This window comes from Mastigoproctus giganteus, chromosome 3 (assembly GCF_048544385.1).
Source record: "Mastigoproctus giganteus isolate SK-2022 chromosome 3, ASM4854438v1, whole genome shotgun sequence".
In the NCBI taxonomy this organism is placed as follows: Eukaryota; Metazoa; Arthropoda; class Arachnida; order Uropygi; family Thelyphonidae; genus Mastigoproctus; species Mastigoproctus giganteus.
In genome coordinates, this window is record NC_143577.1 from 71,688,093 (window position 1) to 71,713,573 (window position 25,481).

General features: G+C 35.6%; 1 protein-coding gene across 1 annotated transcript in view; it reads left to right on the forward strand.

Annotated features, from left to right (window-relative positions):
• The window catches only part of Karybeta3 (karyopherin beta 3), a 328,330-nt gene that overhangs the window by 229,127 nt on the left and 73,722 nt on the right, over positions 1 to 25,481 (forward strand). The window contains exons 17-19 of the mRNA XM_090369326.1: positions 306 to 438; positions 11,252 to 11,313; positions 21,554 to 21,710. Coding sequence (XP_090225452.1) covers positions 306 to 438; positions 11,252 to 11,313; positions 21,554 to 21,710 — 352 coding nt within the window. The remainder of the gene's footprint in view (positions 1 to 305; positions 439 to 11,251; positions 11,314 to 21,553; positions 21,711 to 25,481) is intronic.

Consider the following 25,481-nt stretch of genomic DNA (forward strand, 5'->3'; position numbering starts at 1 on the left):
TTTAAGAAGGAACTGGACAGCCTTGTGGATGGAATGGTATGATTTTTTTTTTTTTTTTTTTTTTTTTGCTGATGGTGCATAAGCTCATACACATTCTTTCTTGCATCACATGCCACTACTACCACTACCAACTACAAATGGTGTTGTAAAAAAATCATTATTTTCTTTCCTCTCTGATACTTAAATTACTTTTAAATATTGTATGGTATTTTCAGTTTTCATTTCAAGGTTATATTGTCACTGTATTTTGCAATTCGCTTATGTTGGTTTTTTTTTTTTTTTTCTGTTTTTTTTTTTTTTTTAAGCTGGCTTATATGATTTCAGCATGGGCAAGGATGTGCAAAATCCTAGGCAAGCAGTTTGAACCATATCTTCCTTATGTCATGGGACCTGTATTAAAAGCTGCTGCTCTCAAACCTGAAATAGCTCTCCTCGACAGTAAGTAATTTTTTAATTTTAAGGTTTTTTAGTCTCAAGTCCAAGATTTAAAATGAATCTTAAAGATTGACTTGAGTAATCTCAGGCACCACATATTTAGCAATGATGTACAGTCAGTTCTGCTATAACATGGTGCATGTGTTCCTAAAAATGGTATTTCGCACATTAAAAGCAACAGCACTTATGGGAAAAATAGGGATAGGGCAGAGCACGCAAAAAAAAAAAAATTTTCAGTCTGGTAAGTAAAACAGTAAAAAAAAGTTAGAAAACCAATTTGCTATCGTACTGCTATTACAATAAGATCGAGTTTGCTACCCATTTATAATTAGACTTCACTAACAGAAAAGCCCAATAAACAGCAAACTGCAAATTGTTTTTATTGTTTTATGGTAGTGATCTCCCACAAATGTGCTCCTCCGCTCGCACTATCCCACCTGACAAAATTTCTGTTTGAATAGAAAATCTTGTGAATACAGCAAATGATAAGTTTGATAACAATGTCCCTGACCAATACAATTACAGTAAATGGGAAATATTGCTCTCATACATTTGACATTTTTTAAGCTTCATAAACTTGTATGTATTGCTGCGCAGGTTGCTATGCTCAGCTTGGTGCTGGTGTTACTAACATACGAAGTTGCGCATGAGTAGGGCTTACAATACCGAGATTCCGGGATCCAGGTAATTTTTTTCCAGTATTCAAATCTGGGTATTGATACAAAAATGCCGATTTTTCAGTACTAATTTAAAAAATAATTACCCATGATTTATTCACATAAAGGTTATAAAATCAACAACAATAAATCATTAATACTACTGAATTTGCAAATGAGGGATTGTTATACACAGTACAAATGCAATGGAAACCTGAAAATCATGAAACTGTAAGACAAAATATTACAAATATATTTATCTTAGTAAGTATAGTGTGTGTGGAAGTAAAGCACTTGTGGAATAACAAAAACATCATTACGAAAATTTCCATTAGTGGCAGTAGGCCTGGTAGTGCAATTAAGGAATATGGTGAACAATGGTATGGCAGGTGCGGAAGGATTAAAATTAAAAGCTGAACAATAGTTTAATCCCTTTGTTACACCACTACTTGAGGATGCGACACTTAGTGCATTTTGGGAAAGGATGTATGTATGGAGCAGTTCAAAGGTATTGTGAATAGGTGATCTTGAGGTAAAAGATGAAAGCATTTCGCTGTGTGGGAAAAATATTCTTTTTTCCACCAAAGGAAGAAGAGTGAGTTTAAAGAACTGTGATTTGATCAGGTTTAAATTAGATAGAGGGAGATACGGAAACGCATTTTTTTATATGCAAACCCCTCCTGGGATTTGCATATAAACTTGCGTATAAAAAAGTAGTACAGGGGGCAATTATAACTTGCAATCAATTAAAATTTATTTATTTCCTTCTCAATAAATAATTGAGAAGGAAATAAATAAGGTGCTCGTACCAAAGAGGGGTTTGTGTTTGTTGTTCGGAGCGGTTGCAGATTTCCAGTGGTAGTTCTGGGTTTGGTTCGGGTCCAGTTCTGGGAGTCCAGTCAGTACGGATATAGTTCTGGGAGTCCAGTTAGTACGGATATAGTCCAGCTATATAGTGAAGGGTTCCGCCAGGCACATTCCTGTGCTGGAAGTTAATCCAGAAGCTGAGTAACAAGCCAGTCAGATAGTGCCCTGGCTTCTACTACTGCTGTGGTAATTTCCTTCAGTATTAACAGAGAACCGTTCTCGAAATCACAGAATAAGACAGTACGAAAGAGCTATACAGCAGAGATGCAAGAGTTCAACTAAGAAGAGAGAGAGAGAGAGAGAGAGAGAGAGAGAGAGAGAGAGAGAGAGAGAGAGAGAGAGAGAGAGAGAGAGGCATCACCGCACCCCGTGGAACCCGCACAAAGGAATCCCACCATGAAAGAGAAGGAAGGTAAGTCCCCTGAACTGTGTTGTTTTGGAAATGGTATTTAGATAAAGTGGGAGATTATTTTAGAATAAAGTTGAAGTTGGAGAAACACAAGAAATAAGGACATATTTAGTATTAAGTTGGGTTATTCGTTGAAGTTGTAAAGAAAATTTATATTACTAAATTAAGAGAGATTACATGGAATTGTTAACATTAAGTTAGCAACTTATGGATTGCTGTTGTGAAGAGAATTAATATTGGTGATTAAGAGAAATATGAGGAAGTGATTAAGATTGAATTAGTTTAGTGTTTGAAGCTGGAGAGAGAGAGAGAGTTGAGATTGTTAATTGAGAGAAATTTGATGGTAATTATAGCATGTATTAACAGATTAAATGAGAAAAATTAATAGATTAGATGTAAATGAACACCAGTTATGTATTGTAAGTGGATTTCTATGATAAATGACTTTTGTTTTATATTTGTGTCATTGCTCTTGAGAAACTGACAGCTCGCATATAATATATATACTCGTGTGTGGGGGATATCCCTCAGCTCCTGGAAATTCTCATTTTTTTAACGCAGTCAAGTAGCTTGTGGGGCTTAGTGCTTGAGGGGAGCTGCTGTACAAAAATCATAACAATGGCCACTGACAGCAATAATAAGGTACAAGGAGATAAAAATTAATAAATAAATAAATAACCCTTCCCCCACAACTTAGATTTGGTTTCCTCACCAAACTTAACAGTCGGTCCCTTTCTTTCGTTAGTATGGATATAGTGCCATAAAAAGTCAAAAAGGAAATATTTTTTTATTTTTGATAAAATGGAAATAAGATTTTTTTGAAAATGAGGGAATGAGGGGGGTGGTTAAACATGCAACTCGTCTACGACCAACTCAGTATAAAGCAAACCAGCACAGAATCCAAAAGGACATTTTCTGCTGCTAATTAAATATGTATCAAAATTAGATCTAGTTTAAATGATAACACTGTTGAGTTTCTTAAGAGCTCACTTTATTCAGACAGGTAGTGTGGTTGCTTATTTTTTTGTTTTTAGAATAACTGTATGTTTAATAATTTTTGCTAGAATATTTATTATTTTAATAAAAGTTTGATTTAAAATGTGAGTTCAAGTAATTACTTGTTTTTTTTCCCTTTATTGCACCAAATTGTCATCAAAATTTATTGCGAAATATATTTTTTCTGGAATACCGGTATCCCAGTTTCATAAATTAAAAATACTGAAATACCAATATTACGATTTTGATCGGTATTGTGAGCCCTATGCATGAGCCAATACAAAAATTGCATTATGGTCGCATTGTTCCCTGATGATATATCAGTCACATTGGAGCAAATTTGCGTTGCAAAAATTCACGTTATAACAGAACTGACTGTACTCTATTCATATTGACTGGAAGTTTATTTTCCCAAGGACTGTTAAAGTTTATTTTTCCAGTGTTGGACTATTAAAACGTATCTCCAATTTTTTCATAATATACTGAACTTTTATTGGAGAAGCTTTCTTTTGCACAGTTATGTAAACATTTTTATGTAACTTGTTTGTTTTAATCACTTAGCAGTCCACTTTTATTTAAAATAATGTTCAAAAACTCTATCTAAACTTTAGGAAAATTGTTTGGCTTATGAGATTGTTATGCATGTATTCCTGCCATAATAACATTTCTGTTTTAGTTAGTAATGATAGAAGAAAGCAAGCTTCTACAGCATCAGTCAAAAAAAAAAAAAAAAAAAAAATTCCATTTCACCCACTCCAATAGCTTGTCTAGTTCTTCCTTGAATTTATTCAAAGTATCCACTTCCACAACAGTGGATGGAAGCTTGTTCCAGCAGCCAGACCCCCCCTTCCTCAATTATATCCCCTCATGCGCATAATCTAAGCAAGTTGAAGAATCCAATCAGCATTGAGTTTGCTCAAGTCATTCAAAGCCTTAAACACCTCAGTCATATCACCTTGCAGGTGCCTAGTCTCCAGATGCTAAAATTTGCAGAACTGAAGCTTTTTTTGATAAGAGCATCCCTTTGTTCCTCTCACCAGTCTCATTGCCCTTCTCTGTACCTGTTGCAGCAGCTCTAAGAAGGGAAAAGAAAAAGAGATCAGGTAATATCTTGCCTGTCCTCTTTTCCCTGCTAGAAAAATTCCTGTATATCATTGACAGAACCACCTGAGTTGTCCTGGAAGCCTGTCTGCACTGCTCAGCCAGCAGTGCATAGCACACGCTTCTTGATTAGAACAAGGTTTGAGCCTGTCACCACCAAATACGGAGGATGCGGAAAGGTCGGGGAATGACCACCGCATATCCCGGAGCAGTATGGCCTTAGTTGCTAATGCTCCTAAAAACCAAATAACGAACTAACTAACTAACTAACTGCACTGCTTAGAGAAATTCATATCTGACTGCACAATTATCACCAGGTTATTTTCATTTTCCCCTACCCTGAGTATTGCAACACAAGGTTGGTACTTACTCTCTGATTACTGCTATCCATATCATTTGTCAGTGTTAAACTTCAGTTGCTTTCTCAGTTCATCTTCCTAATTTTTCTAGATCTTGTTGCAGCAGCATAACTTCATTACTGTCATTAACCACCCTTCCAACCTTTGTATCATCTGCAAACTTAAACATTAATCTTAATATACTTTCATCAATATCATTAATAAATACAAAAAAAAAAAAAAAAAAAACAAGCCCAGCACTAAACCCTGTGTGAACTCCAGTGATAACCACTCTCTGTCATCTCACACTCAACCATCCCTTTATCCATAGAAGTAACTTGTCCTTAATGCCATACTATTCCAGTTTGTACAGCAGTGTTTTATGCACAAAAGTATCAAAAGCTTTACTGAAACCAAGTATACAATATTAAAATTATTTTTTGCATCCAGTTCCTTTGTCATTGCACCATAGTATCCAATCATATTGGTCAGGCAAGATCTCTCCTTAATAAACCCTTGCTGTGACTGAAATATAACTACACTCCTGTAGAAATGGTCTGCATCACTTCGTTAACCAGTAACTTCATTCTTTTCCCTGGAACAGAAGTCACATTAAAAGGTCTATAATTACTTATGTGTCACCCTTTGATCCCTCCCCCTTGTGAATTCAGGATACATTCGGAAATATCCAGTCCACGCAGATCTCCCCTGAATCCAAAGATGCCTATAATTATGCAATTATGAGTGAGTATCTGTGTCTTGTGACACAGATACTCACTCATAATTGCAATTATTTTTTATATAATACTTATAATCCATGCATATAAGGGTGACCTTTCTTTTATGAATTATTGTTTTCACTACACATTGTAACTAAGTGTAAACTGCTCTTGTTAAATGCACTCCATAAGCCAGTGGCCAGCATCTTTCACTTTAGAACATATGAAAGTGGTAGACAGAAAAAGGCATAGTGGTAGTAGTAGTAGCAGTGGCATTTGATGCAAGAAAGCAAATGTATGAGCTTATGCAGCACCAGCCAAAAAAAAAAAAAAAAAATCACACCATTCACTCCAAATGCCTGTCCAGTTCCTCCTTAAATTTATTCAACCTATCAGCTTCTACGACAGATGGAAGTTTGTTCCAGCAATTAACCACCCGCTGGCTAAAGGCAAATTTCCGCACATCTAATCTACATCTGTCTTTTCTTAATTTGAATTTATGCCCCCTTAGGTTTGTAATCTGAAAAAGTGGAAGGATCCCATCAGAATTCAGCGTGCTCAACCCATTCAAGGCCTTATATACCTCAATCAGATCACCGCGCAGGTGCCTAGTCTCCAGCCACTGCAATTTGCAGAACTTAAGCCTCTCTTGGTAAGAGGATCCCTTCATTCCCCTCATCAATCTTGTTGCCCTTCTCTGTACACGCTCAAGTAAATCTACATCCTTCCTAAAATGAGGCCTCCAGACCTGTATACAGTACTCAAGGCGTGGCCTGACCAGTGGTTTTAAAAGTACAACTGAAAAAATATTATTTTATTACAGAATAAAGAACCATGAAACCTACTTAAAAGGAAAATATTATATGCAACTGCAATAAAATAAAAAACAGAATTAAAAGGGTGGGGGAGACATGGGATCAAATTTGGGAAAAATCTAAGTATGTGAAGCTGCTTAATGCAGCATGATGTCACTGTTTTTTTAGGTGTGATCTAACTATCTCCTCATAAAGAGGAATAATGATGTCCTCCCTACTAGCAAAGGCCCTATAAACCACAGACAGGACATCACGTGCATTCCTCTCCACCTGTTTGAATGGGAAAATTTCACATTGGACCAAATCATAACACCTAAATCTTTTTTGTCTTGAAACACTTTCAGCTCCCCTCTCCATAACTTATATGTGACTCCAGGATTTTTGTTTCCCACTTTACTTGCCATTTTTTAGATCACATATGCAACCAATCCAAGTCTTGTTGAAGCGGCATGGTCTGGCTCAAATTGTTAACCACCCTTCTCATTTTCAAATCATTAGCAAAGTTTGGCTGCTTACCTTGGATACTCTCATCAATATCATTTATGAAAATTACCTGTATATCATTGACAGAATCCCAGGAGCTCTAACATGTTTATCAAATAAACATATGATGATATAAAGATTTAAAAAAAAATCAGAATAAGGATTTGGAAGGACTAAGTTTTTTTTTTTTTTTTTTTTATGAGAACCCCAAACACGAGAGGTATTATAACCTATAGTACTTAGTACCGTGCTTGGGTTGGAGGTTGAGAAGACGAAAGAAGATATTTGTTGATATTGGACTTGAACTTCTGTAGATTGTAATTTTCAGGAAATACGTATGAAGGAAGGTTGTTCCAGAAAACGGCAGTTGAATGAATAAATGAGGAAGATGAAAAGTTGGTTCTGTGGGTTTGTAGTTGGACAGTAAATGGATGTTGGCTGGTGGCGGCACGTGTTCGGACTGTTTTGAAAGAGAGAGCGGGAATTATAGAAGCCAATTCAGAAGAACAGTGCCCATCGAAGTATCTGTAGAAGAGGCATGCAGCAGAAACAGTGCGTCTATGAGAAAGCGAGTGGAGAGTCTCTGTTAGAGATGAATCATTAATTAACCTAACTGCCCTCTTCTGAATGGAATCAAGAAGCCTGAGAGAGGTTTTGGGGGCACCACCCCAGATGTGGGAACAATATTCCATGGCAGGGCGGATTTGCAATTTATACAGAGTGAGCAGCTGTTTGGAAGAAAAGTAACGCCGAGAGCGAAAGAGAAAACCAAGTTTTTTAGATGCAGAGGAAGCAATATTTGTAATGTGCTTGTGCCAAGAGAGATTAGAAGTCAGGGTAATCCCCAAAAGAGATATATCATTTTGCCTAGAAATTGGAGTGTCACTAAAGATAAGCATAGGAGCAGAAGAATCCTTTTTGCAAGATATAAGACAAGATTGAGTTTTAGAAGGGTTGAAATCAACTAAGTTGTCTTTGCCCCACTGGAGAATTACCTGAAGATCAGCATTTAAGGAATTGGCAGCAGATTTTCGAGAACTTGAAGCTGATTGAGCTGGACAAGGTTTCTCAAAATGGAAAGTTGAATGCAATGTGCTATCATCGGCAAAACTATGAATAGGATTTCCAGTCAATGGAAGAAGGTCATTGATATACAAGAGGAAAAGAGTGGGGGAAAGAACTGAACCTTGGGGGACACCGGCATTAGTGGAGAAGTTAGAAGACAGAGAGCCATCTACCATCACCCTCAGTGAGCGATCAGAGAGAAAACTGGATAACCAATTACTAAAAACAGTTGGCAAACCATAAGATGGAAGCTTGTTTAGAAGACCTTTATGCCAAACACGATCAAAAGCCTTTGAGATGTCAAGAGCAACTACTTGTGTTTCACCGAACCTTTCCATTGAATTAGTCCATAAATGGGTAACATAAGCCAGAATATCACCAGTGGATCAACACTGACGGAATCCATACTGGCGATCGTTGATCAGACGGAAGGTTTCTAGGTAGTTTAAGAGTTGGCGGTTAATTGATTTCTCCATTACTTTAGAAAGAGTAGAAGTAATTGCAATGGGACGATAATTGGATGGGAGGGATTTGTCACCCTTTTTAGGAACTGGCTGGATATGAGCAAATTTCCAAGCAGAAGGAAAAACACCTTTGGAATAAGAAAGTGAAAAAAAGGCGGCAAAGAATAGGAGTAAGTTCAGCAGCACAGGTTTTGAGAACAAGTGGAGAAATACCATCAGGACCTGGAGCTTTCTTAGCATCAAGATTCATCAAAATCCTTCTGATATCCTTTTGATGGAAGACCACAGGAGGCATTGAATGGAGTGTGTTAGGAATGGTGGGAGGTGTTTTACCAAGATCATTAATACATGAGCTCGAAGAAAAATGGGATGCTAGCAGGTCAGCTTTATCCTTGGCTGAAGTGACAACAGAACCATCTGGTTTGGACAGAGGTGGGAGCAGAGATGGGCAAAAGTTGCGGCCAATAGCTTTGGCAAGAGACCAGAATGCTCGGCTACCATTAGGGCAAGAAGCAAGTTTTCTACTCTTAGCCTGTTCAAACTCTAGTTTGGACTGATTAATAACTGCTTTACAATTGTTGCGAGCTTTGGTGTAGGCAGAAAATGAAACTGAAGAATTAGAAACAAGCCATTTACGATCTGCAACGTTTTTCTCTTGTACAGCCTTAGCACACATTTATTGGAAACCCAAGGTTTAGATAAAGGACGAGATTTTAAAGTGGAGTGTGGGATAAAGGATTCCATTCCTGCAAGAATAATTTCACTGACACGATCTGAGCAAACGTTGACATCAGAAGTTTTGAAACAGTAATCAGGCCAAGGAAAAGAAGAAAAGAAGTCTCGCAGGTCATCCCATTTTGCATTCTTGTAATGCCAAACAATACAAGGTTGGAAATAGCCATGAGATAAAGGTTCCATTGGAGAAGAGACAATCACCAAGTTGTGGTCTGAAGTGCCTAAAGGACCTCTCACTTCAACCTTGTACTTAGAAGGGTTGTTTGTGAGAAAAAGATCAAACGTATTGGCTGTATGATTAGGATTGTCCGGTATTCTTGTAGGTAAATGAACAATCTGTGCTAGGTCATTAGTAATTGCAAAAGCCTCAGCATCTCGACCTGCTGGGTCAGTGTGATTAGAAAACGGAAGCCAGCTGGAGTTGTGAAAGTTAAAATCACCAAGGAAAATTACCTCACTTATTCAAGTTGCAAAGAGAGGAAGTCAAAGAGCTCCAAGTGATTAGTGGAGTTGGGAGAACGGTAGAGACAACAGATGAATTTTACACAATGAGTTTACACATACTGTTGAGGTGATTCATATGCTGATGTGATTCAACAAGGTATTACAACCTTAAATATTTAATACATTCATAGCAGAAGCTGTATGACTGTAATTTTTACACCAACTCACTTTCTGTTGTGAATTTCTAAGACCAAAGCATGTTTCCCTACTGCACTTGAAATTCTTTAGGGCCAAACAGAATTCACAGATAGCAAATTGCTCAAATGGATTGTTGGAAGCGTTAAGTTAAATATTTTTGTAACTTTAACTTAAATATAGTTGTACTGGGAGAACAATTCATCATCCAATAGATAACTATTTGGAGAACAACTTTCATGAATGAAATTGAAACCAGTCAATTTCATGTGCACACACAGAGATTCTCTGTATCATTGAAGGTGACGAAATATTTTTTACATCAGTTCTGTTCACATTCAGCATGAAAATTTACTAGATGCTATTATGAAAGAAGAAAGAATTGATTTATGAGTGGCTCTTAGTATCAAACTGACCAAGGAAGAAAGCATGAAATATAACAAATTATCCCGTTGTTCTTGGCATTTTAATAATTCCTCTTAACAGTACTGTGCCTCAGAGTTGCTCAAATGGGTGCTGGAATTAAAAAAAAAAAAAAAAAAACTATATTCAGTTCTTCTCTTTCTGGTTCAGTTTTGGAAATGCTCTTGACAGCCAAATCTGAACAGCAGTACTATTTTCATAAACAAAACTTTTTTTCTCAAAACAAAAAACAAAACTCAACGTTTCTGAAGAGGTTCAGAGTCTGCCATAGTGTCTTTCTTGAAGCATTCATAATCATTTGATATCTAAAAGACTATCGAAACATAAATTCACAGAAAGAAAAATGTTAGGCAAGCTAATATTTAAATGTATACTATACTGTTAAAACAATCACTGGCTGTATTTTAATATAAAATCTGTACTTTTGTCAGTGAAATTTAATTTCTGGTGTAGTGCAGTGCAGCTTTGAAAAACTTGCTTTTTCTGAAAAATCTTCTTTCTCTTTTCCTCTTGTTTTTTGGGATGAACTGCATTTTGCAAAAATCTTTCTAATTGCCTGTTTTGGCCCAAAACCCTCCTATCTTCCTCCTGCTTACAAATTCCTGATCTCCAGCTCTGAAAGTCAAGGGTTGGCAGCAGTGTGTTTGTAATTAAACTATTTTATTTTATTTTTTTTTTATTAATTAATGAAACATTAAATGTCATGGTAGTACACCATTGAGGCAAAATTCAACTCACATATAAACTGTTATTAGCTTTGGTATCATAATATTCATCTTTTCAACATGAAGCTATAAAAGTTAATCCTACTCATATATATTAGCCTTTGGTTGCATTCTCTATTTGAAAATAATTTTTTTTCAAATAGGGAACCACTGCCAAAGGCCAATAGGGGTTCTTTATATTTCACCCCTAACTGTGGGTCTTGTTTTGCCTAAAATTTTATTCTTTTACACTTGGGTGTGTGTGTGTGTGTGTGTGTGTGTGTGTGTGTGTGTGTGTGTGTGTGTGTGTGTGTGTGTTAGATGTCAATGGGTAAAATCTTACTTCACTTATTTAATTCTATTTATATTCATTAAGTTCTATGATTTTATGTTATATAATAGGTGATGACATGAAAGTTGTAGAGGGCGATGATGATTGGCAATTCGTTAGTTTAGGTGAACAGGTAAGCTTTTTTTTTGTAAAAAAATTCTATTGGGATATAGATTTATTCCTCTGTTTTTGTATTAATGATTTTAACAGTTTATTAGGTGAAAACATTTTTTAATTGGGTATTGTTTGAATCTGTTTTTAATCTGATAACAAACCAGCAGATAACACATAAATCTTAAATAATTGCTATTATTCTGCATTGTCTATAACAAAAGAATGGCACATCAAGTTATAATTTTAATGCCACAAGTTGTGTGGTTTCAGAAGAGCCAGTACACAATTTAAATGTTACTCATAAACTCGATATGGCTTCCTCTGCTGTATACTAGTTTTTAATCTATGTAATAAATTAGAATGATTGTTCTGTAGAATAATGGCATTAATTTCAGCACACATTATATATTCTCCTTTTGAGACTATCCACATTCTTAATGAATGTTTCATACACTTTTTATTTAATGAAAAAGAATGAAATCTTTAAGGAAACCCCAAAATAAAAGGCCGAAAGGGGTGATGGTGGCGCCACATCAGCTCCATATCCTATATACTGTCCTTTAAATATGCAGAACACCCATTGTTGTGCTGCTACAGTTTGTTTGGTGGGGATGCCATCATGCTGGAACCAAAGACATAAGGCTTTGATGTTAATGAAACTTTCTGATGAGTCAAGTGCAGTAGTGTAAAGTAAGTCAAAACATTGTCTTTTGCCCATGTGCCATCAATAAAATTGGAGCTAATGACTTTATTCCATGTTCCATGCCACGCGGTGTTAGACCATCTGACCCAATGGAAAGTATCCTTGTACCTATGGGGGAGGGATTGAAAAGTTTTTAGTGCAATACAGATTGCAAAGGTTTTCATGAAAGACAATATTGCCAATCTGTACTGTGACTCTTGTGTGTTTGCAGAAGATTTGAGGTTTATAACTATATTCTCCTCCTTTACAGAGGGTATTGAAGTGTGGAAGGTGAATGAAGATGACAGCTGATGAGAGAATCAAGTACTGTGCAATCATTGAGTACCTTCATTTAAAGGGAATGTCGCAGAAAGTAATTCATGAAGACATGCCTCAAACATCAGGAATCTTGTCTTTCATATGCTGTGGTCAAAAACTGGGTTGCGGAATTTAAGTGTGGATGAGACAGTGTCAAAGATGCGACCCACAGTGAGAGGCCTGTTACCACGTTGACACCTGGAGACGTAGATGCCATTCATGACCTGATCATGCAGTACTGGAGAATAACATTGAAACACATTGACACAACATTCAAAATCTCCCATGAGCACGCTCATGATATTGTGAATGTTTTAGGAATGAAGGTTTTTTGAGGTGTGGCCCCTAAAGCACTGAATGCAGATCACAAGTGGGAAAGAGTGAGGTATCATCACGAGATTGTGCAGCATTTTGGTGCTAACAAAACTGATTTTTGGGTAGTATGCCATTATGGATGAAACATGGGTGCACTATTCCAAAGAATCTTCCAAAGGCAGAAGGTACTGGTTCCATAGGAAGTAACTATTGTTGATGACCATTGATAGGAAAATAAGAAATGTGCTATGCATATAAGTAAAATAGGACCAATGTGTCTGCCTGGAGCAATAGTTAATGAATACATAGAATAGTTATCTTTTAAGGGTATAAAAGGTGATATTGTACATGTCGGTATTAATGATGTTTAGAATAGGCAATCTGATGTACTTAGCACACATAAGGCTGTGCTTGAAAAAAGCTGCGAGTTAGGGTTAAATGGGGCAAATAATATCTGGAATTTTGCCTAGCATGATATGGATAGAGTACATGATGAAAGCCCTGTCAGTTCAGCCCTGTAGAGATTGTGCAAGGTTCATGGGGTAGAATTTTTTTATTAGTATGGATTGCATTTATTTACATGCATGGGATACATTTAAATCTCGTGTGTTTTAATGTATTTCCTTTAAATGAAGTAATTTAAATGTAAATTTAAACTACAGCATTTATAGGAATGAGATACATTTAAATAGATGAGGTGCAAGAATATTTGCTGCTGCCACCGAGGCACTGTTAGGCAAGTCGGAAAACTTCTACTTTGGGGGAAGGATACAAACTAACAGCAGCTGCAAGCAGAGGTGAAATTGATCCTACCAGTGCTTCTCTTAGACTTTTGGAGTTTTAGATTTTTGTGGTAATCACAACATAATTTGTTTAAGGGATCTTAAAAGATCTTATCTGATTAACTATTATGACACAGTAACAAAGTAACTGGATGAAAAGAATATTTGGTATCATATGGTTAGATTACAGCAAGGCTTTTGATACTGATGCAGATGAACTTACTGCACAAGTTGGAGAATGTGGCATTAAGGAAAGCTACTGCAATGGATAAAGGGATGGTTGAATGGCAGAAAACTAAATGGTTATTAATGGGCTTGTTCTTTATGGAACTAATGTTATTACCCTCAGTTTTTAGTTTTAGCTCCTTACTGTTTTCAGTATTTATTTACGATGTTGAAGAAAGCATATAAAGTTATGCTTAAGTGTGCTGATGACACAGAATTTTGCAGTGTGCTTGATTACAGGAATCAGGATATAATACTCCAAAAAGACCTGGATAAATTTGGTAGGTAGGCTTGAAAAATGGGCTTTTTAGGTTTAACATTGAAGTGTTAAGGTACTGCTTCTGAGTAGCAGTAATCCCAGAATAACATACCGATTGAGTGGTACCACACTCAAAGTAGTAAAGAATGAAAAAGACTTAAGGCTAACCATACAGTCTAACATGAAGTACTCTGAGCAGTTCAGGTGGGCTCTAGGACAGCACATGGGGTTCTGTCAATGATATAAAGGAGTTTTTCTAGCAAGTACAAGGAGGTGATTATCCAATTGTATAAAGCAGTCATCTTGAGTATTGCAGGTCTGGAATCTTAATTTTAGAAAGGATGTGGTTCTGTTGAAATAGGTGCATAGAAGAAGAACAGGATTTTTCATGAGCACATCATCGTCAGCCATTTTCAATCCACTGCAGGATTAAGGCCTCTCCAGCAACTTTCCAGTTCCTTCTGTTTTGTGCAATGGCCATCCATTTACTACCCACAAACTCATGAATTGCATCTATCCAGCTCCGTCGTTGTCTTCCAGGTTTTCCTCTTGGGTACCATTATTTTATTCTCTTAGTCCATCTGTCATCATGTCTTTAAGTTATGTGTCCTGCCAAAGACCATTTTAGTTCTTTAGTTTTGATAAGGTTGTCCTTGACTTGAGTTTGCTGCCCATTCCATGTGTTTCATCAATCATCATTGGGAATCAGACTGTTAGATAAGAAGAGAAACACATGGATTAGGCAGCAAACTCAAGTAAAGGACATTCTTATCAAAACTAAAGAACTAAAATGGGCTTGGGCAGGACACATAGCTAGAAGACATGATGACAGATGGACTAAGAAAATAACAGAATGGTACCCAAGAGGAGCTAGAAGAAAACCTGGAAGGTTTTCTTCTAGCTCCTCTTGGGTACCATTCTGTACCTTCTTATCTAACAGTCTGATTCCCAATGATGATTGATGATCAAGTGAAGAGGACTGATTAAAGAATCAATAATGTATCAAAAGGTTTTTTTTTTTATTTCTGAATTAATAGTTGAATTTATTAAATTTCTTTGATCTAGTCTTGTAAAGCCTAATAATGGTCTTGAAAATCTCATTTGTGCTGCTTCTAGTTTTTGTGCATCTCTTTTATTTATTACCAAAGTCTCACAACTGTAGGAGAGGGCTGATTTTGAAGTGATGTTGTGCATTTGTAATTTTGTTTCAGTTGTCTATTTTCCAAAGTGGCGTTTAATCGTTCCGTTCATTTTATTATATTTTTGTAGTTTAGTGTGGATGTCTTTCCCTTCATTTGATATTAAATTTCCCAAATAGGCAAAATCAGATATTTGTTCTATTATTTTGTCATCAATAACAATTTTGACTCTTTGTATGTTTTTTCCACATAATCCCATTTATTTTGTTTTTGAGGTGGAGATTTTCATCCCGTACTTTTTGCCTATTTTATTCAGTTCATTAGCTATTATCTGTAGTTCATCTTTCACCTTTGCAGTTATAACTTAATAATCAGCATATGATATAGTTTGGATTTTATTCCTGTTGTTCAACTGTATTTCGTTGTTAATTGTTTGTTTCCATTCTTTAATAATTTTATTAAATAAAATATTAAATATTAAAAGTAGATATTAAATAAAATGTCTTGTGAATGTAATTGTACAATTACATTCTCACTTTTCTACAATGCTATTTAAATCTCTAAGCAATACTGTTCTTTCGCTGTTGTTAGTTTTTACTATTTTTTCTAAGTGTTGGTTTTTTTTTTTTTTTCTCTGAGCCTTAATTTGGCTGATATTCATAGACAGATTTCATCATGCTACTTTTCACCTTCAGCTTTACCCACATAATTACTGGATCATGCTGCCCAGAAAATGAAACTTTCTTTAAAAACTAGTATTTTAATTAGTTTAGTTTAGTTTAGTTTAAGTATTCTAATCACTTTATAAAAATAGAATGTTCAAACCACAGGCAAAGTATGGAAGGACAAAAATAATAAAGAAACAAATCTTTTAATAAATTAGTTTAATTAATGGAATTTTAATAAATTATACTGGAATTTGAGATTTTACAAAAGTATACAATAAAATCACGAAGAATGAATTGTTTTTTGTTTTGGCCACTGCTATTTTGTCTCATCGTTTCAACATTCATTTTTACGAAATTAAGTTACTAAAATACTTCTCAATATACAGGGTATATCATAACATGTGAGACCCATTTTAGGGATGGATTTAGGACCAAAATCAATAATTAAAAAAAAAAAGAAAAAAGAAAGAAAAAAGTTCATATAAACATAGGTCTAATTTCACCTTGTTTCCAAGTTACAGTCAGTAGTTATTTTTGTGTTCTGAGCAATTCTTTTCACAAACTGAGCTAGCATTGCTGGCTCTTCCATTCAACTGTTTACAAACAATGCTAAATATCTCATAGAGGGGCTTGCTGATAGTTACACAACACAAATCAAGATCCTGTAGTATTCTTTGAATGATTTCGGTTAGTTATACTAACAAGGACACTACATTTGGAGCTTGTTAACATTGGTGTGATAATGGAGACTCGTTCAAATTGAGAGGTGGCAGACATGCATCTCATATATGGACTTGCTAGTGTAGTGCAGCTGAGTCAAGACATCTGCATGTAGAAAACATCCCTAATCCTGTGCCAGATAAAAAGTCAAAAACTTTTTTATGGCACAGGTAAAGAAGACCTTTCAGAAGAATGCATGAATGCCTTTTGCAGTAACTGGTTCATTTAGAAAATTAGTTTCAGATGGTGGTAGACCCTTCAGCACCAGAGCAGTAAATCCGACAGACACCTAGAACTTGTGAGCAGGTAAGGAGCTCTATGATGAGGCATTTGCAGGCTTGTACAGAGGGTCGATTTAGCCTTTTGATAACTCTTTTGACAGTCTTTTAAAACTACGAAATTCCGTGCCGCCGCCACTGGTTGTGTTCTGTTTGTTTCCCTGCTCATGGACTATCACATGGCATAACAGTTTCCATTGAAGTAAAGCACGCTGCAAAACTGCCAAGTCAATCTTTTGCCATTCCTGCTGGCAGACTTTCCACAAACCTTCAATAGTTCTGGGGTGGCGGTTTACCGAGAGCTCTTTTCAAAAGTCCAAATGTGCAAAAATCCATGGGTGCAGTGTTAGGTGATTTAACAGGTATATCTTCAAATGGGATCGAATGAATACCTGTCGCCGCTTCCATTCTCCGCAAAAAAGCGCGGGTGGAACATGCCGTGTGGCTGGATACCTTATCCTAGTGCACCCAGACCTTTCAGTGTCAGAACCATACAATGTGGGTATTTCACGTTCAAACAATGCCTGTAAAACTTCAGTCTGGTAATACACTGAGTTGACTTTCACGTTTTTAGGAACTCTACGCAACTCAAATTTGCCATTATAACGAAACTTTCCTTGCACTGCCGCGCCCATGTTGGAAAGGCCTTGTCACCCTTTGGATGGTAATAAATTGCTCAAATTTTGTTGCAATTGGAGAGGTATACCCACACTTGAATGGGTTGAGCACACTGAATTCTGATGGGATCCTTCCACTTGTTCAGATTACGAACCTAAGGGGGCATAAATTCAAATTAAGAAAAGACAGATGTAGAATAGATGTGCGGAAATATGCCTTTAGCCAGCGGGTGGTTAATTGCCGGAACAAACTTCCATCTGTCGTGGAAGTTGATAGGTTGAATAAAAAACGTTTAGGTGGTAGATGACTTTCATCAACCGGTGAAATACCACCACTTTGCTTATTGGAGGCTTGAAGTGGTGAAACCCATGTTTAGTCTCTAGAGCAAAGTTTCCGGCATCCCCCCTCCCCCCATACTTCTCCTTCAACCCATGCACGGTACTAAGTACTATAGGTTTTGATACCTTTCGTGTTTGGGGTTTTCATAAAAAAAAAAAAAAAAAAAAAAAATTTAAGGAGGAACTGGACAGGCATTTGGAGGGAATGGCGTGATTTTTTTTTTTTTTTTTTTTTTTTTGGCTTATGGTGCATAAGCTCATGTACATGCTTTCTTGCATCACATGCTACTACTACTAATATTTGATTACTTGATCAGTATTTCAAATTAATTACATTTATTTGCAATACTCCTGGCATTATTGTACATGCAAGTATGCTGTTGCTGTTATTTGGTTTTTAGGAGCATTAGCAACTAAGGCCATATTGCTCTGGGGACATGCGGTGGTCATTCCCTGACCTTTCCGCATCCTCCGTATTTGGTGGTCACGGGCTCGAACCCCGGTCTAATCAAGAAGCATGTGCTACGCACTGCCGCTCCTGCCCACCTGGCTACGGAGGAGCCCATGCAAGTATACATACACTTATTATTACGCTTATTTACTCTAACACAGCCCATGCATTTACCATTAATGACGGCCCACAGCAGCTTGAAAACCCAAACAGCTTGCTTTTCAGGCTGGTGCACGTTCCAGGAGAAGTGCAAGAATCCCTTCACATCTGCCTGTGGTTCAAGTTAATCGATTTTTCCGTGTTTTCGTAGCGGTAGCACAATGGTATTTTCACTGTCCTTCTCACGCTGGTTGGGAAAATGTCGTGTTCGAATCCATAAATCCATAAATTCAAATTAAAGGACAGATGTAGAATAGATGTGCGGAAATTTGCCTTTAGCCAGCGGGTGGTTAATTTCTGGAACAAACTTCCATCTGTTGTTGTGGAAGTTGATAGGTTGAATAAATTTAAGGAGGAACTGGACAGGCATTGGAGGGAATGGTGTGATTTTTTTTTTTTGGCTGATGCTGCATAAGCTCATACACTTGCTTTCTTGCATCACATGCCACTACTACTACTACTTTGTCCAATGTTGCTATGAATTTCAGCTGCCAGATATTTTTCGTAGAGTTTTCGAGCATTGACCTGCCACTCTGTGATGTGCCTCGCTCCTAGGTGGTGTACGCAGGCCTTGTGCTTCTTCTCCATTTGCAAATTTTCATTGTTTATGCAACAAATAGTTGACCGAGAAGTTCCCACACGTGATGCCATAGCTCTTTTTTTTTTTGGAATTTCACCGACAACGAGCGACTACACTTTCCGTACTACCTCCCTCATTCGACTTGGAGCAGGTTGTAGTTTCTTCAGTGTTTTCCGCCAAATTGCAGCAGCTTCATGGAATTTTCCTTTGCCATTCAAAAACTTATGGATACCAAACTTCGATACACTAAAATTTTTCGGCTTGCACCTATCAATAATTTTCGCATAACTGTACCCTTCTTCGGAAAGCGTGGTTTTGTAACCTTCCAACCATGGGTCCGATTTCCGAGGCATGTCAACATTAAAACAATTTCTATAACTGATGCACCTGTTCATAAATTTTGAGACTGGGACTGTGCCTGCGTGAAAAAAAAAATTACATTGTTGCCGTATGTCACAAGCAGGATTAATGTCGAAATAGTTATCAAAAGATTGAATCAACCCTCCATATTCAAGCACACAGTGGTCATTTTGAGAATTTGATGTAAACGTAAAGAGATAGTTGCTGAAACACAGAAATGGCTGTAACTTGGAAACAAGGCAAAATCAGACCTATATTTATGTGAACTTTTTTTTTTTTAATTGTTTTTTTTGGTTCTAAATCCCCCTGAAGTGGGTCCCACATGTACATCCCCAATAGTATATACAATATATGTGATTTAGTCCTTAGTGTCCTGGCACTGTGATATTTTTATTTCAGAAGGTATCGTAAAACAAGATTAAAATAAACTCCATCATTCATCTTGTCAAAAGAAATAGAAAGTAGGCTGATTTCTTCTACTTCGAACATTTTGTTTTATATTTAAATTACCCATCGTTACAGTAACATCTTTTGATTTCTAATATAAATATATAATTACTATTGTAAGAGTATAATTGGTACTATATAGGTATTCAAAGTGTATTAAAATGTTGGCATAAAATTACTCATAAGGCCAAAAGAACCTGTGAAGACTAAGATAGCCCGTGTTGGTTTACATTGCTATACCCTAGAAATAAACATATAATGAGCAAATGAGCATATAAAATAAAAATATATAAAATAAAATAATGATTATGATGCAGCTAATTATTGATAATCGGATACATTGATATCTGATTATCAATATCATTGTTTCCCAAAGCTTTAGACTGATAAAAATATGTAATAATGCTAATAGTGTCATAGAATCACTTATAGACTTGAGGTCTTAGCTTATTAATAATGAATTTCCAGCCAATTTTATTGTTAAACATCTTCACAAAGCCATTTTTATTGCCATTAACAAATGGCACAGTAATAAAATAAATCCAAATTACATCATAGCTAAAAGTATGTTCTAAATAAGTATTTCAATTCTACTAGCTCAACGCTCACTATAATCATCTTCTGGTTCACAAAAAATTTCTATTACAATTCTATAGCAGCTATTTAAAATCACATTAGTCATTTTGAGAACTTGTACATATGTATATAGTAGGCACTGCCTTTAGAACATGTCACATATAGCTTATGCTCATTGAAAAAGTTGTACCCATATTTGTTCTTAAGGCAGTAATCAATTTCATCTTTCACAAAGGAATTTAATTTCTATTATTTAAATATTTTTTAAAGGTATTTCATTTCAATTGGTCTTGTTACCTATCATTCTAAAAAACTGAGCATGGACTATTTATTTTCATAGGACATTATCTGTATAAAGTTCAAATTTATAGTGTACTATTAACTATAATTTCAGTTATTGTTATTTGGTTTTTTTTAGGAGCATTAGCAACTAAGGCCATATTGCTCCGGGATATGCGGTGGTCATTCCCTGACCTTTCCACATCCTCCCTATTTGGTGGTTACGGGCTCGAACCCCGATTTAATCAAGAAGCGTGTTCTACGCACTGCTGCTCCTTCCCACCTGGCTACAGAGGCACCAATATAATTTCAGTCTATTAGTTAGTCTTAAAGTTACACAAAATTCAGAGGGTGCTGCTTTCTATGGTTTTATAAATTAATAATTATTTTAAAATTTATTTAGTTTATCTTGCAGTTATCTGAACTGAGAGGGCTCGGTTGTCACTATTTGTTTTGTAATAGGTAACGTGTGCTCAAAAAATTCATTCTTTATACTTAGTACAAAATATGTCATTCAGTGTATCCAATTATCAATAATTAACTGCATAATCATTATTCTATTTTATATATTCTATTTTTATATTATTCTATTTTATTTTATTGCTAATTATATGTTTATAGCAGTGTAAACCAACACTGGCTGTCTTAGTCTTTGTAGGTTCTTTAGGCCTTATGGCCCATTGAGTACTTTTATGCCAATGTTTTAATACTCTTTGAATACCTGTATGGTACCAATTATACTCTTACAATAGTAATTAGATTACAGACTGATGTAATGTTCAATCTACAATTAATGGCATTAATCTGATCCGACATAACTTTTACATCTATTCCAATATTTCATAATAAATTAAATATGTATATAGACTAAATTGATATTGTCATTTACATAAATCATTTTTATGGATTGTGTTTGAGTGAATCTCTACAGAGAAGTATTGTTTTAGTATTGTACAATACTACATATTCTAGATTTACTTTAGTACAAACCTTTTTCAGTGTTTTTTTATGAGCTTCTGTTATATTTGAAAACATAGTTATTATTCTGCTTTTCCATATGTTTAGCAAAATTTTGGCATTAGAACAGCTGGATTGGAAGAGAAAGCTACTGCATGTCAGATGCTAGTTTGCTATGCACGAGAATTAAAGGATGGCTTTGCAACTTATGTGGAAGAGGTTGTTAAATTGATGGTGCCAATGCTGAAATTTTACTTTCATGATGATATCCTTGCAGATTTTTGCAATCACTAAATTTGGAACTTAAAAGATATTTCACATAAAGTTATATATTAAATTTTTAATGTATTAGCCAAAAGTATTGGGCACTAAGATAACAGCAGTTTATAGGTAAAAGTTTAATATATGTGGAGGCCATGCTGTATGATAGACTTTCATTGGTCTGTTATACAGCATGTAATTGTATGGAATTGTGGATAAATGATGTTGGTTTCTGTCAATCACATATCCTTCCAGTTTTTCCTACAAATTATTCTGTTGGATGCATATTAGGAGTCTGAATGAGCTAGTGCATTAATATCACACATTCTGTCGAAACCAAATTGATGCACTCAGTCTTTGTGGCATCATTATATATTTAAAAAATGTAATGTCCTGTGCAGTAAAATTGTATCACTCACTGTTGACAGTGGTAAACCTATAAATTCTTATGCAGAGCACTCACTGTATGTGTGCTGAGTGCATGCCCTTTTGGATGATTCCTGTGCCACTATATAGCACTCAACTCTTTAGAATACATGGTCTTTTTGGCAAACATTTAATTTTAAAATGGCCAATGGCCTCACACTTGCATATAATGTTCCTGGACAGTGAGAATCTCCAAAATCCTTTGTATGTTGAAATCTGTGTCATCTTGTCCATGTTCAAGTTTGGTGAACTCACTTCCATGTAGCATATTGCCCCTGCACTATCCATTTTTCTCTACAGTATTTGCTTAACGAGTTTTCATAATCTGTGTTTACTTCTTAGTGTACCAATACTTTTGGTGAAATAGTATAATATATCATTATTGTCATGCATACTATCTATTTCATGCTCTCCCATCACACCTCCTTTAATAAATATCTTTATTATTTTGATATCTGAAATTCTACTACAAAAACTATAAAATTAAAAGCACATAATAGTTGTTTAAATAAGAGTATTAAGTGAATCAATAAACAGATTATAGACTAAATTTGTATTTCCTAATATATAACTAGTTGTGTTTTGAAATGCATAATTATGTATAATTTATACCAGAATAATTCAATTTTTTAAATTATAATGGGGTGACCAAAATTCCTTTGCTGTTTTTTATGACCATACCATAAATTTGGTGTACGGAGGAATTACAAAATAATAATAATAATAATAATGAAAAACAATAAAAAAAAACAGGTATTATGATTCTAAATGCACTGTCTACATATATAGGGAAGCAAGAAAAAAATTATAGTAATTTGCATTTAATTATTTAAATATTATATGCACTGTATAATATGTAATACAACTTTAAAATAATTCAGGATGTTCTGCTGCATGTTGGATTTTTCACACCCTTCTCCTGCTGCAAGATTCTGCATTTTCATCAAATAATTGTTTCATGTTCAGTTCTTATTGCAATTTAATATTTTAAATGCTAGATATTAAATGTTTCAGTGGCTTTTGGTTTCTGTGGCATATATTCATCATATGTCCCCCTCTTCATTTTTCGTTCCTGTATGATTTGAATTAGCATTTAATGGAGAAACTATTTCCTCATCTGTCAAATGGTGATAACCTGATTCATTATGAAAAAAACCTACAGCCAGGATGCAATTCGTGGTTTGTCCCAAGTTTTATGCATTATTGTTATAGAGTTATAGAGTTCATCAAACTGTATACAGAAAAAAATTCTATATATGGAAAGTTAAACTGAGAGACTATACAAGGGTGTTTCAGTTAAACGTTTCAGAACTTCTAAGAGGGGTAGGGTACATCCTGACAACTCGAAATCATATAGCAATGTGGGGTCGGAAATGTTTTCCTGAAGCGGTATTGTACACAGAAGTCGTCGTGCAAAGGCGTGCAGCACAGATTCGATTTTCGGTCAATGAATGGGAGATCACCTCATCGGACCTTACCTGTTACCGTGTCGTCTAACCGGACCTATCTACTTGATCTTTCTGCAGCAAGTATTGCCACAACTTTTGAGAGATGAACAGATTTTTGCATCGACGCAACAGACAATGTGGTTCCAACACGATGGAGCCCCTGCCCATTATAGCGGAGATGTTCGTAACTACCTGGATGTCACATTTGGTCAACAGTGGATCGGACGTGGTGGTCCCGTGCGTTGGCCTGCTCGGTCACCCGACCTATCATGTCTTGATTTTTATTTCTGGGGTCATATGAAATCACTAGTTTATGACACCCCTGTTGACAGTGCTGAGGAGCTGGTTGCAAGAATCGCAGTAGCTGCCGAAGAAATTCGCCTGGAGTATTCCAGAATATTCGGATGTTCATGCGTCTGAGATGTGAGGCGTGCATTATAGCCCGTGGAAGAAACTTCGAACACTTACTTTAATCCATGTACCTTTTGCTTCTTTCCATGTATTATTAAAACGATTTCTCACTTACGGTCTCTTTTCTTTATGGTGCTTCTGTGTACAACACCGCTTCAGGAAAGCATTTCCGACCCCACATTGCTATATGATTTCGAGTTGTCAGGATGTACCCTACCCTTCTTAGAAGTTCTGAAACGTTTAACTGAAACACCCTGTATAAACAAAAATTTAATGGACTAGGAAAAATAAAAATTATACATTAAATAATAAGCCTATTAAAATGTTTATTTATATTAAGTATGCTTTGCTTATTCTTATTTATTATTTTTTACTAATGAAAATTCTATAACCGTTTTTTTTTTTTTTTTTTTAATTCGAACAGCCATAGTTCTGTCTAAACTATTCATATTTGGACACGTGTTTATATGAACTTTTTTCATTGTTTTTGGTTCCTGAAAGTACAGCCCACATGGTATGAAACACCTTGTGAAAAGGACTACAAGCAGTTTATTAGTGATTGTGTTTGATTCTGATTTCCCTTTTTGTTATAGTCAATTGGGGGAGGGGGGTTAAAATTTCAGTCAATATAGAGTAAAGGGGATACTTAGGTATCTTTGTTGCTTTCTTCCTCAAAATAAGAACACTTTTTTCCTCCCTTTTTTCTTTTTTTTTTTTTTTTTTTTGTAAATCCTTCAATCAGTTGAAAGTTAATGAATTGTTTCTTTTTTGTTTATTCTCCTATATTATTTATTTCTTTTGCATCTTTCCAGTTGAAAAGCACTGCAAGAAACTTTGATGATATAATGCAACCCGACGCACAAGGCCTGTTTTCTAATATAAATATGAATGAAAACAGCTTTAAGAACAATTGTTTAAACTGCTCTTAAAGCTGTTTTCATTCATATTTATATTAGAAAACAGGCCTTGTGCTTCGGGTTACATTATATCATCAAAGTTTCTTGCGACGACCGACTAACTTGTTAAAATAAATTTATTAAAATAAAATTGATATATACATAAGATAAAACAGAAATAAAATAAAAGTGTTAAATACAATAAGATAAAAGAGTTAAAATATATATAATAAAAGCATTAAAATACATAGATAGTAGCTTTCCAAGCGAAGTGCCTCTTCATCAGCTAGTCTGTGAATGGTGTACTTCAGTATATATTGATGGTTACAATAGCGCAAGTCAGCTGGGCATGGTCATGTATCATGAGTCTGGTGTCAGTAAAGCAGAATTACTTACACGTGATGATCGCCAGCGCTCATTGCACTGCAATACAGTACATTCTATAATAGTGTGTAAATATACTCCCCTCGTCCGATTCATAGTACTATTATTAGTAGCTATATGTAGTGCTTAAAGCCATGAGCACTGGTGATAATCACATGAACAGTCGGTGATTTCAATATCCCGTTGGGGATCAAGATTGTGCTGCTGAAC